Source organism: Schistocerca americana, chromosome 1 (assembly GCF_021461395.2).
Source record: "Schistocerca americana isolate TAMUIC-IGC-003095 chromosome 1, iqSchAmer2.1, whole genome shotgun sequence".
Lineage (NCBI taxonomy): Eukaryota > Metazoa > Arthropoda > Insecta > Orthoptera > Acrididae > Schistocerca > Schistocerca americana.
Window position 1 is genome coordinate 387,902,949 of NC_060119.1, and position 14,111 is coordinate 387,917,059.

Sequence of the window (14,111 nt, forward strand, 5' to 3'; positions counted from 1 at the left end):
GGGCAGTGTGGAGGGTAAAAATCGTAGAGGGAGACCAAGAGATGAATACACTAAGGAGATTCAGAAGGATGTAGGTTGCAGTAGGTACTGGGAGATGAAAAAGCTTGCACAGGATAGAGTAGCATGGAGAGCTGCATCAAACCAGTCTCAGGACTGAAGACCACAACAACAACAACATGAGCAGATACAACAACAAATAGATAAACAAATACATTACTACGAGAGTTATACTTTGGTTGCTAGAAAAGTTAACCTATATATTGTTTCCTGCTACATATATCTTGCAGAAAGACCGTGACGATATGTCCTGGGTAAAGAATGGAGTTATGCACTCTTGGCGGTAGGTTATTCAATAAGCTCCCATCTAACATGTGGCAAGAAAATGAGAATCCTCATCAACTCAAAAGAAAATTAAAAATGTAGCTCATTAGCCACTCTTTTTACAAATTATCTGAATATCCAGATTGATGGATTGAAAGGTTCTGATAGCTACGTGGAAAGTAGCGATGTACTATAAACAAAACTAAGTAATTCTAGATGTAACATATTTTCTTTGATAAATCTATATGTTCTTCAAAAAATCTTATAGAAACCAAATAAGCACTAAGCTACTAATGGAAAATAAACAGCAGCTGTACAGTAAAACTGAGATTTTTTTCTTTCAAAATATTAGCCTTATTACTAAAGTTACCTGATTCATTTTAGATGGTATAAACGTGAATAGCATCAAGCAGTACAGTGACAGTTTACTGTTAATGTAGCCTACATTTTAAGTCTTTATGAAGTCTTTGTCTTACGTCAGTATATAGGTTGACTCATTCCACATCCCTCAAGGTTCTCCTTCACAAAAAGAATGGAGAGATGTGAGTTCACATGGAGGCTTACCAATAACTGTTCTTCCTGTGCAACACTTGTGAGTGAGAGAGTGAGACATGAGGAAGGACAAATGAGAGTGGTACACACCATAAGGCAGCTTGAGAATTATATAAAAAAGTAATCAAATCATAAACAGCCAACCAGTTGCAATGGATAAAGAATTCTTTACCTAGGTTTCAACAAATTTAAATTTGTCTTCTTCAGAAGGTGGCAATTTTACATTAGTAAGGACTAATGTACCATCGCCGTTTTTATAAATGTCGGCGTAGATCCATTTCTCAAAATTAAAATATAGCCCTAGAAGTGGGGTTTGTCACGTAAATATAAATTAGTACGTGGATCTTGTAGAGCTCACAACCATTTTGACAAATGGATCTACGCCGACATTTATAAAAACGGCGATGGCACATTAGTCCTTACTAATGTAAAATTGCCACCTTCTGAAGAAGACAAATTTAAATTTGTTGAAACCTAGGTAAAGAATTCTTTATCCATTGCAACTGGTCGGGTGTTTATTATTTTGTCACGTGGAACCATTGCTGTTGTGCAGCTATGTTTAAAATAATAAAAAAAAGTGTATGTATAACCAATTAAACATAGCAGATTATGCACAGCACATGGCAATATTCACTGCTCTGTTTCGTAATTTCAATTGCAACTTACAAATGGTCCATAGTGGCATTTCCCCTTTTAAAACCAGTTTGTACCTTTGTCTGATTATAACTGAATGCTCTTTTCTTTGTGGTAGGTGATACTTTTAGTGAGTATCTCATACATTGGAGAAAGAAGGCTAATGGGGTATTACCAAAAAATGCAGAACACTTACCTTCTATGTGAACTCATGTTTCTTCTAGAATTCTGAGACTCCACAGTAGTATCAGAATCTGAGTGCTTATCAGTATTAGCTGAGTCATTTTCATCCCTGAAAAATTGGAGCACCTACAGTGATAGAGAAGTTTCATTCCACATTCAAAATGCCCTAGGAATATACACATGTTATTAGCAACAAGTATTACCTTTCTGCAGGTGTTGGCCAGTGAGACTGCCTCAGGAGCACCTTCATAGCATTGAAGTTATCAGGATAACTGGAAGGACCACCTAACCTTCAGGCAAAACGAGGAGATGAAAAGAGCACGATTTAAATACCTTGCTATTAAGTAAAATATTAAAGTCAGAATAATGATGATGATGATTGTTTGGGGGAAGAGACCAAACTGCGCGGTCATCGGTCTCATCGGATTAGGGGAGGACGGGTAGGGAAGTCGGCCGTGCCCTTTCAAAGGAACCATCCCGACATTTGCCTGGAGTGATTTAGGGTAATCACGGAAAACCTAAATCAGGATGGCCGGACGTGGGATTGAACCGCTGTCCTCCCGAATGCGAGTCCAGTGTGCTAACCATTGCGCCACCTCGCTCGGTCAGAATAATGAAAGAACAACTGAAAATATTTCTAAAAATAATTTTTTCCTCTTAACAATCAAAAGCAAATGTTTAATGACAGAAATTGATTAATTTTAAAGACAGCATCCAACTATATTTGTGGTCTTCCTGAATGCCAAGGGGCAGAAAAGGATCACTGCCACGAAAAGCTTTGAGAACACTGCAATGATAGTGACAAGGGCAGATTTTGTCTCTTTATACTTTGGTATCCAGCAACAATAAAATATGCAGGAAGAATTATTTTTCTTTCCCTTTACTAGGTGGTGCTCCACATTATACAATTGCAACACAAGATAATTTAAGGACTGAGGAATTAAATATTTACACACTACTAATTCTGCTGACTCAGCACTGATTTAACAAATGGAACATACAGAATATTTGTAAGAAAATGTACCTTCCAAACACACTCTTCTCACATTAATTCACAATAACTGAATCAGTACACAATTAAAAGGTGATGAGGTGTACTGTTCTTTTGAAACTATGCAGAATTTGAGTAGGCACATGGTATTATAAAAAAAGTAACAAAAACAACAATAAAGTTACTTTCTAATACATCATATTTGCTTACTTCAGCGTATAGGAAGTGGTTTTGATGTAAACACGACAGGAAAAGGAAGTATTTACATTTATATTATTGTTTATCTTTGCAAACAAAGACCTCCACAAACCTTTGAGTCTTGTACTAATATAGTGTTCTGTTATAGTTTTCTGCTACTATGTAGTGCCCAGATTACCTCGAAGTTGTCAAAAAGACCTTCTTCTAAAATAGACAACACACACATTTGTGCAAGCACAACTCACACACAAATGACCATCGTCTTTCTGCGCATGAAGGGAAAGCAATCTGTGTGGCAGGGATAAGGAGGAGAAGGCTGGGGTGCAGAGGGGTAGGGATAGCAGGGTAGGGGTGGGTGGTAATAAAGTGCTGCTTGTGGGAGCAAACAGAGATCAGAGATGTGGTGGGGACAGGGCAGGGCACTCAGGTGGAGTTCAGAAGTTAGGTGCCAGGTTCTGGGGGTGGATATGGAGAGAAGTGAAGAGGCTGTGGGTGCACTGGTGGAACAGAAGGCTGTGTAATGCTGGAGTGTGAAAATAGATGGAGATAGATGGGTGAAAGACAGTGACTAATGAAGATTCAGGGCAGGACAGGGGGCGTGAGGGGGGGGGGGGAGGGGGGTTATGATAAAGTAGGACATATAGCAGGGAGAATTTCCCACCTGTGCACTTCAGGAAAGCTGGTTTTGGTAGGAAACATGCAGCTGGCATAAGCTGAGAAGCAGTCACTGAATTGAAGAAAGCTTTGTTGGGCAGCATTTTCAGCCAAAGGGTGGTCCAGCTGTCTCTTGGAAAGTTTGTTGGTAGCCATTCATGCAGACAGACACCTTGTTGGTTGTCATACTCGTGGAGAATGCAGCACAGTGGTTGCAGCTTAGCTTGAAGATCACATGACTGCTTTCACAGGTAGCACTACCTCTGATGGTATCTGTGATGCTTGTGACTGGACTGAAGGAGGAGGTGGTGGTGGTGGTGGTGGTGGTGGTGGTGGGAGGACTTATGGGAAGGTCTTGCATCTAGGTCTATTACAGGAATATGAGCTGTGAGGCAAGAGGTGGGAGCAGGTGTGGAGTAGGTACGCATGGTAGGTGGTGGGATACCACTGTGGGAAGGTTAGTAATAGGATATTCCTCATTTCAGGGCATGATGAGAGGTAGTCGAAACCCTGGTGGAGAGTGTGATTCAGTTGCTCAGTCCTGGGTGGTACTGACTCACAAGGGAAATGCTTCTTTGTGGTTGGACAGTGGGACTTCAGCAGCCGGTGGGTGACTGGAGAGATAAGGCACGGAAGATCTGTTTCTCATCCAATGTTGGGAGAGTAATTTGGGTCTGTGAAGGCTACAGTGAGACTCTTGGTATATTTGGAGAGGGACTGCTTAGCACTACAGATGCAATAGCCACCAGTGGCTAAGCTGTATAAAAGGAACTTCTTTTTATGGAATGGGTGGCAGCTGTCAAATTGTTATTCTGATCTGAGCAGCCAGAGTTGATAGTTGTGTGGGCATGAGGTGTGCTTGCTTGTATGAATGAATGGTATGTGTGGCCGAAAGCTTATGTGTAAGTGCCTTTTAATTGTGCCTATCTGCAACTTCATGTGTCATTTTTACAGTAAGTAGCAATCTAGCTTTTCCTACACAGTTGGTACTCCAACCTAGAGTTTCCTTTGTTTGTTTTTATGAACTTTAACTCTGTTTGTGCAATTTGATGCAGCTGTGAAGCATAATTATTTGCTGTAGTTGACATTAATAGTCATGTGTGATGGAATTCTTGGATGTTTTTGTTATGCCGGAGCCAAGGTAGCCCCCGAGGGCCAGCAACCCATATTACACCACAGAGGACGGCGTTGTCTATGTCCAAGGCATACCAAAAGCACCAGGGTAAAACTGGCTATTTACTTACAAGATAATGGAAACAGACATTCCGAGCACTACTTCTTGCAGGGGGAGCTCGAGCCACGGCATGCAGGAAGTATCACTACGCCAAAACCTGATTGGCTGGAGACAGTTATTTAGGGGCTAGAACCAGCCCCAAAGTTGAGTTCACTCCGGATGCCAACCTTCTGTACTCCGACTGCTGAAGATTCCATCTTCGTCTCTGAATTGGACTCTTACTAGTGTGTGTGTGTGTGTGTGTGTGTGTGTGTGTGTGTGTGTGTGTTACCATGAACCTTTGTGGAAAATTAGAAGTGAACTTTTGTTTGCCTCAATTAGGAGACTTTTACTGGCTTCGTTATTGTTACCTTTTTGTTTTGTTATTCAGTCATCAACCTTGTGAACTTCCCTCAATAAAAGTTGTGTTTGTGAAAAATTGCGAATTGTCAGTCACAACACAAGTGGCGACGAGTTGGTGCCTGCGTGTATATTTGCAGAACTGCCTGGTTCCGCTGCCCCCAGTGTTTCCCGCTTTCAAACAAGGATGCTGAAGAATGGAAAACATACGAGAAGCGGCTCCAGCAGCATTTTCACATCCACCAGGTTGTCCAAGAGGCTGCTCGCCGTACCTACTTCTTGTCCTGGAACCAGTACAAAGTGTATGTTCTCTTGACGAAACTCGAATCTCAACGTCCGGATTCTTTGACTTTCTCCCAGATTTGTGAGGTTCTAGCTGCTTACTACCGACGATGGTTCCACAAGTTAGCTGCCCATGTCAAATTTTACCAGTGTCGCAAGAAGGCTGGCCAATCCTATCGACAGTGGGCAACAGAACTGCAAGGTCTCAGCCAGAAATGTCACTTCAACACACGAGTCTCCAAAGAATCCTACACGGACAAGATGGCCCGCGACCATCTCATCCAGACCGCTCTGATGCAGCTTTCCGGCACAACGCCCTCAGACCTGACGATCCTACTCTGAACCACATCATTGATCTAGGATCAAGTATGAAGTCTCTATGGGGGCTGACAAGTGTTTGGAACCCTGCGCGGAAGTGGCGGCCCTCTGCGACCACAAAGCCTCGGAGCCCGTAGCATCGCTGGCGGATGTCAAAAACGTTGCCGCTGTCTGTTCCGGTGACTGGCACCAACCATCCTGTTCTACACAGCATTGACAGGGCAGCCGCCCTGTCCAGGAATTCACGCCCTCGGACGGCACCGCGGGTCTGGCACAGACCATCGGTGCATGGAGGGCCCCCGCGCCCTCGCCAGCACCGCCAACCCAGTCTGACTGCCGACCTGCCTGGGATGCTTTAAGAGCCATGCATGAGAAGACTGCTCTGACAGGTGGGCATATTGTGCAGTGTGTACCCGTAACGGACATGTCAGTTCAGTCTGCCGATCTCGGCAGCCCCCTCCTCATCCAGCCAAGGACCGTCGGGGGCCTATACCCATGGATATCAACCAGGTACAGTCTCGGGATCATCCAAGCTGATGATCGACGTTCAGGTCAACGGTAGGCCGCTGCAGATGCAGGTGAATACTGGTGCAGTGTTCTCACTGATTAACTATTCCTCTTATGTGAAGATTGGGCACCCCCGTGATGCCCACACCTTGGCACCTCCTTACTTATAATAAACAAGTGATCACCCTCTTGGGTCAGTTAACGGCTTCCATCTTGTATAAATCGGTTTGCCGGGAAGTTACCTTCCTTGTGGTCAACAATGTGGCCATGGCAGATCTCTTCGGGTTCGATGCCTTCTGGGCCTTTGGCTTCGCCATCGACGACATTGTTCATTTGGTGTCTTCCCACGTTCTGTTTCCAGCAGTCAATACCTTATGCACGGAATTCCAGGACCTCTTCTCACTGGGCATCGGCTGTGCTCAAGATTTTCATGCGTCACTCCAGCTGAAACCACCCGCCTGCCCAAAGTACTTCCAGGGCCCGGCAGGTTCCCCATGCCCTTCAGCAGCCTCTTCAACAAGAAATGGACTGTCTCACCATGGAGGGAGTCGTCACTCCAGTCTATTACAGTTCGTGGGCCACACCCTTGGTCATCCTCAAGAGAAAAGATGGGCATCTTTGAGTTTGTGGCGACTTCAAGGCTACACTTAACCCTCAGCTACAGGTTGAAGACTATCCCCTCCTGTGCCTCGAGAGCCTGTGCTCCAAGCTCACAGGGAGACAATTTTTTTCAAAGATCGATCTTGCCGAGGTTTACCTCCAAATACCTTCTACTCAGTCGGCCGTCATCAACACACCATTTGGGCTGTTCCGGTTGAACCCCCTCATGTATGGCATCGTTAGTGCACTGGCCATCTTTCAGCATTACTTGGAACAGCTCTTGCAGGATGTGCCACGTTGTATAAACTACCTCAACGACATCGTCATCACCGGTCGTACTGCGGATGAACATCTCAGTCATCTGCGACAATTGCTCCTGCACCTGCAGACAGAGGGTCTAAAATGCTCCTTTTTCCAACTGGCTATCTCCTACCTGGGTCACATCATTTCCCGTGATGGCATATCACCTACCTCCTCCCACATCGCCGCTATAACGGCCCTTCCTCATCCGCGCAACGTCCACCAATGGCGTTCTTTCCTGGGTAAAATTGCTTACTACCGGAAGTTCATTCCCTCTGCCGCCCACAGTGCTGTGCCCCTCCATCACCTATACCGAAAGAACGTGCCTTTTCATTGGTCCCCAATTTGTGAATCGGCTTTCCAAACCTTAAAGCAAAGGTTGCACTCTGTGGTGTGTCTCATGCCACATAACCCCCATTCTTCCTGTCCTTTTGGCTAAGGACGCCTCAGACTATGGTGTTGGGGCTGTTCTTTCGCACCGTCTACCGGATGAATCGGAACACCCAGTGGCGTACATATCTAAATCCCTTACACATGCCCAATGCAAATATTCCCAAATTGAGAAGGAAGCCCTAGCCACTGTGTTTGCCTGTACCAAATTCCTCCCGTACCTTTACAGTACACCTTTTTGCTTCATCACTGACCATAAGCCCCTTGTGGCCTTATTTTCCCCTTCAGCCCAGTTACCCACGAAAACTTCCCACTGCCTGCAGCGATGGGCTCTATTCCTTTCACGTTTTAGGTACACCATCCATTTCCGGCCCACCTCCCACCATGCCAACGCCGATGCCTCGTCTTGGCTCCCCTCCAGCCAGGATTCAGCATTCTATTCGTTGGACCTCCTAATTTTTCAGGTCGATGACGAGATACAGGATGCGTTAGCTGCATTCCCAGTCACAGCTCATGGCTGGCCGACGCTTCAGCCCAGACTGACCTCCGAGTCTTCTTCTCCATCTGCCATCAAATGGTGGCCGTTAACGGGGTGCTCCTCCACGCAGAAAATGATGCCAATCCACGAGTCATCGTACCAACTTCCCTGCGGTCCCAGATTCTCCACGTCTTACACCAAGGTCATCACTGGAGTATTGCCCAGACGAAAATCCTTACACGTCACCATGTCTTCTGGGTAGGCATGACAGTGGACGTGGAGCGCATGGTCCGGGTTTGTCAGCAGTGTACGCAGGTTCTTCCCACACCGCGTCGATCCTTCCAATCCTGGCCGGCCGCTTCCCTCCCATCGGAACACATCCATGAGGATTTTTTGAGTACCTTCCTTGGCGTTTACTGGTTACTTGTCACGGATGCATACTCCCACTTCCCTTTCATTATCCGATGCTCCTCTATCACCACAGAGAATACCACCGTGACCCTGTGAAAAATATTTTCCATTGAAGGCCTTCCTGTCACCTTGGTATCAGACAACAGCCCGCAATGTCGCAGACAAGAGTTCACCAAATTCTGCCACGATAATGGCATCCACCACGTCTTCACCCCTCCTTTCCATCCGCAATCCAATGGAGAGGCAGAGCACTTTGTTCGCACTTTTAAAACTCAGATGAAGAAGTACACAGAGAACCGTTCTCCCGAAGAAGCCTTTACGTTATTTCTCAGTACCTACAGGGCTACACCGGTGGGTGAAAACGAGTCCAGCTGAACTGCTCCATGGTCACCAACCTCAGACCCTACTTCATCTCCTCCCGCTGCAGGTTGGACCTCATGCCCTGCCCAGCGCTTCCCGATATTCATCTGGCTCCAAGGTGTGGGCTCACGGTTTCACGCCCCGGCCCAGCTGGCTTAACGGGTCATTATCCGGCCCCGTGGTCGACAACTGTTTGACGTATGCCTGGACGACAGGGTGGTTTCGCGTCACCGCAACCAACTGCATCTTTGTTACCTCGAGCAGCCGCAGCCCCAAACACCGGCTCCTCTCTCTCTCCCATTGCCGGCCCCTTCCTTGGGGCCTACGTTGATGCCCTCTCCATCAGTTGGTGGATGATCTTCCCAGCGATAACCAGCAGACGCTGGCTGCTAGCCCCACACCGCCGCATACTTCGGACCCAGAGCATTTCCGGGACCTTCCCCTGAACCCATTTCCCGGCCCCTCTCTGGCGCCGCTTCGGTTGTACGACGCAGACATCCCCGTGCTGCTTGCCCAGCCCGACGTCAACTTGCAACTGCCACTGCTTCGGCGTTCCAGCCGCCTCACACATAAGGCGGTGTCCTACTCTCCGGTGGCCGAGTTCCACTGCCTCCTTCATGAGGACTTAGCTGCAGATCAGCCTACAGCACCGGGCTATATTGGTACTCTCTCTCCCACGGTAACTCGTGCCGCACCAGCTTTTCCAAGGGGGGAGGGGTGTTATGCCAGAGCCAAGGCAGCCTCTGAGGACCGGCAACACATATTACGCTACAGAGGACAGCGTTGTCTATGTCCAAGGTGTACCAAAAGCACCAGGGTAAACATCGGCTATTTACATATAAGATAATGGAAACAGACATTCCGAGAACTACTTCTTGCAGGGGGAGCTCGAGCCACAGCATGCTGGAAGTATCACTATGCCAAAACCTGATTGGCTGGAGACAGCTATTTAGGGGCTAGTACCAGCCACGAAGTTGAGTTCACTCTAGATGCCGACCTTGTGTACTTTGACCGTTGAAGATGCCATCTTCATCTCTGAATTGGACTCTTACTAGTGTGTGTGTGGGTGTGTGTGTGTGTGTGTGTGTGTGTTTGTGTTACCATGAACCTTTGTGGAAAATTAGAAGGGAACTTTTGTTTGCCTCAATTAGGAGACTTTTACTGGCATCGTTATTGTTACCTTTTCGTTTTGTTGTTCAGTCATCAGCCTTGTGAACTTACCTCAATAAAAGTTGTGAATTGTCAGTCATAATAGTTTTCACAGAGGTCTGAACTTTAGTTTATGTCACAACTAACAGTGGGAAACTGTACTTCCAAACTTTGAGAGTTTGTTGTTAAGTTTTGTAAATAAATGTGCGCTTAAATGAACTTTGCTTTCACATGTTTCTGTATTTGATTTTTTTTTAAAAAGAAAAAAAAAAAAGGAAAAGGAAACTGCAATTTATGTGAGACCACCTTTCACATATATGTGAATGTTATTCAATAAACATTTATTTGGTTTAAATTATAATCCTCTGTTTTCATTAACATCATTAATCCTATCGGATTTATCCAGCCATTTCGCATTTTATATATTATCGGCTAACAGTTTGAGATGGACAAGGGCAAGGTTGGCTTTGCTGAAGGAACTACTCTGGCAATTACATGATGTGGTTTAGAGGAAACACACAAAACCAAACCAGGACAGCTGGAGAGAGATTTAAGCATTTACTGTTGAATATTAGTCCAGTCTCTTATGTATCACAGCAATTTGCTTCATTTATACAGAAAACCATCGCATACATGGAACTATAACCAACAGAACACAGACAACAATATTAGTAAAAGGACTGATTGCTACTCACCATAAAGACGATATGCCGAGTTGCAGACACATACAACAAAAATACTGTTACATATTTAGCTTCCGGTCAAAGCTGTCCTCAGAAAAGAAAACACACACACACACACACACACACACACACACACACACACACACACACATTCACACAAGGAAGCACAGTAGAACACCAGCAGCACACATAACCGCCATGTCTGGCAGCTCGGACAAGAATGCAAGTGAAATGTTGAGTGGTAATCTGGAGTGGGGTAGGGAAGCGGGTAGGATAGAAGGATGCAGATGGAGAGAGAGAAGAGCACTGTCTGGCGGAGCAAGCAGGAACTAAATGGAGGCATGAGAAGACTGTCAAGCACAGTGATTAGGAGACTTTAGTTCAATGAATATAGGAAAAATTTTAGTCGTAATTTCTATAGATGAGAGCACATAAACACAGTTTGACATAAATACAATGCAAGTAGCAATCATTCTTCTTGAGCAATCTATGGTTTACCTATCTTCTTTTTGGTGTTTGTACCAGACAAGTACATTGCTTGTGCTTATTCTGAATTTTCTGCTTGGTTCCAATATCTAAGTCTACGATTAATTTCCACACTAGCCTAATTTTAACATCACACCTCACACATTATGGACTTAAGTTGCTGTAAAAAGGCTATATCATTTTACAAAATTGCATTACAGAATTTCTCTAATCTTGTACTAAAAATAAATTATATATGAAGTGCTTAGTGATATCCAAAACTGCTCACCATAAAGTGCGTATTATCAAATAACAAACAGAAATGACTTACTGTCATCAGACATGTAGCTAAAAGATACGCATGCTCCAAGATAAAGCTCCATTTCTACCTGTACTGATTTATATCCAAAATCCTATTGGCTATACAGCAGTCCTTGATGAATTCAGTGGAGAAAACTGCTTCATTTTGTAACAACAGCAAATTTTCAGGAGATGATAGGCAAATGCCATATGGTCCTCTTAAAGAAGCTACGCAGCCACCACCATGCTGGCAACAAAGAAAACACTACAATTAATAATAAAAGAAAAATTTATTCATGATTTGTTCATATGCATAAATACAAGATTTGTCTCTGCAGTTTCTTTTAATACAAATTGTTAAAAAAAAAAAAAAAAAAAAAAAAAAAAAAAAAAAAAAAAAAAAAAAAAAAAAACACCTACATGCACATTGGTGTCCACAAGGGAAGGAGGTGGAGGGGGGGAGGAGTAAGCAACCCCCTCCCCTTCCATGGAGTACAAGATCTTTTTCCTTCATTAGAAAACTCTCATACACTCCTAGAAGTGCTTTCCCGTGATTCCATTAAACGTTTCATTTAGTCAACTGTAGTACTACGTGGCTGACCACAGTAATTCAATATTATGTCTTTAGCAAACTCCTGTATAATGGCAATTTTAAAGTCTTGCTCCTTCCCTCACCTCAGATACATCTTGGAAGACACCCATGTACATGCAGTGAATGAAATAAACATAGAAATAGAAATATAACCTAACCAAGCACATCTACTGTAAGAATTAAATATAAAAATAAGATTACTATTGTTTCTACCTTTCCTCACAATGCCCATCATGATCCACTTGCAAGTAACCTGCTCACAAACCACTGCCTGATCTAGGCTAACACACAAAATACCTCGGCCAAGAGTAGCTGTGAAAACCTGACTATTCCATGTGTCCCTAGACTGCTTCATATTTATTATTAATTTGCTGAAGTGTTCATTCCATACTGTAAGATTAGATTCTCTAATAATTCATATAAGTTCTCTGACTAATAACTAATATATGTTTTCAAGTAGCAAAGTCACAACTACCATGACCATACTATAACTGAAACTACAAGTTTCCGACACACTGTTCTTGAAGTATACTTTAGTGATCAGCTATTACTGGACTCCTCAGATCCTTCATACGACACTCATGCTACTAGTTACCGTCTGTACAAAACCAATGACCTTTTGTTATGAAATCATGACAGAGTCAGTTTACTAACAGCCTAAATTTCACACTGTATTCAATAGTTTGCTATGCTCGCCAAAATACCACACAGTTCATTGGTTAGTACTTATTTGATATCTTCAAGTGGTTTCTGTATAATACACTTGCATTATTATAATACGTAGCAATAAAGGCAAGTTTAACTTCATCAACAGAAATTCTCAGAAATGTCATCCAAATTGGACATCAGTACACATGTACAATTCATACTGTCTGCAATCACATTGTTCCTCACCATAACACTTTTTTTTCAGAATATTAATAAATCTCAATACTTTAGCCTGCACACTACACATCTTCTAACTCTAGAATAGAAGAACATACTCTCCTCTAATTAGCACATCCCAGTTAAGACCAAAGACAGTTGTTTCTGTTTCTCATATAACTCCGTAAATCCCCTACCTTACAGATCACAGGACATACAAAATTTATGTCTACAGCCAAAATATATTCTCAAAAATGTTACCTGAAATTCAGCCTTTCAACTGTATTTATACTTGTCTTAAGGACAAGTGCAGAGGTGCAAGTACTGCCTGTTTTTATGTTATAGCTTCCACTCAGTCTATGTGATCCACTCCACTAATGTACAATCTTATGCACATGCTCTGACACTTTTAATCACTCATAAATTCAAGATTCAGTCTCCAAGTACACTACTCACTCACTTGACACACATTGTAATAGCATACACTACTCACTCACTTGACACACATTGTAATAGCATATGTCCTGTATACTGTTACCTGCACAGTAAATTTTAAGTTACAAGTAAATTTTTGCATTTCAGAAACTATTAAAAATATCAATTTGAAATCGAAATGGTAAAACAATATTGCTATATAACATCGTTGTATAAAGTTTCATCAAACTTGGTTAATTGTAGTAAAATCATAGGTTGGTATGTAATTTAGTATCTGACACATGCATAGTGTGGGTACAGACCACATGGGATCTCCTCATACAGCATCTATACCCACTGGCCATACATCTTTACTCTATCTCCAGATCACTTGTTTGACAATCTCAAACTAGAACCGAAAAATGTCAGGATCAATATTATTATCTCTATTTGACTAACAAAAGCAAGAGCATGGCATTAATGAATAAAACTTACAGTACTGATACTCTTCAGTGGAAATCAGCTAGAATAATTAACAACTTGAAAACAAATGATTTTACAGAGAGTTTACAAAAGATCACCTGACAAAGTTTATAATGAACCAAATGCTAACATACAATTTAATCTTCACTATGTGATCAAAAGTATCCAGACACTTCCAAAAACATATGTTTTTCATATTAGGTGTAGTGTCCTGCCACCGGATGCCAGGTACTCCATATCAGCGACCTCAGTAGTCATTAGCATAGTTAGAGAGCAGAATGGGGCACTCCACGGAATTAACGGACGTCGAATGGGATCAGGTGATTGGGTGTCACTTGTGTCATGTGTCTGTTAGCGAGATTTCCACACTCCTAAGCATCCCTATGTTCACTGTTTCCGATGTGATAGTG

The 14,111-nt window shown here is 43.3% G+C and overlaps 1 protein-coding gene across 6 annotated transcripts in view; it reads right to left on the reverse strand.

Annotated features, from left to right (window-relative positions):
• LOC124601711 (telomeric repeat-binding factor 2-interacting protein 1-like) overlaps positions 1 to 14,111 on the reverse strand; it is a 200,141-nt gene that overhangs the window by 160,713 nt on the left and 25,317 nt on the right. For 5 of the 6 annotated variants that reach the window (XR_006978582.1, XM_047136266.1, XM_047136268.1 and 2 more), the window contains exons 2-4: positions 11,438 to 11,595; positions 1,893 to 1,979; positions 1,703 to 1,798 (exon numbers count right to left, since the gene is read on the reverse strand). Coding sequence is in view for 5 of the 6 variants with exons in the window: in XM_047136266.1 (XP_046992222.1) it covers positions 1,703 to 1,798; positions 1,893 to 1,979; positions 11,438 to 11,595 (341 nt within the window). In the remaining variant the exon portion in view is untranslated. The remainder of the gene's footprint in view (positions 1 to 1,702; positions 1,799 to 1,892; positions 1,980 to 11,437; positions 11,596 to 14,111) is intronic. The other variant, XM_047136269.1, reaches the window with a different exon arrangement.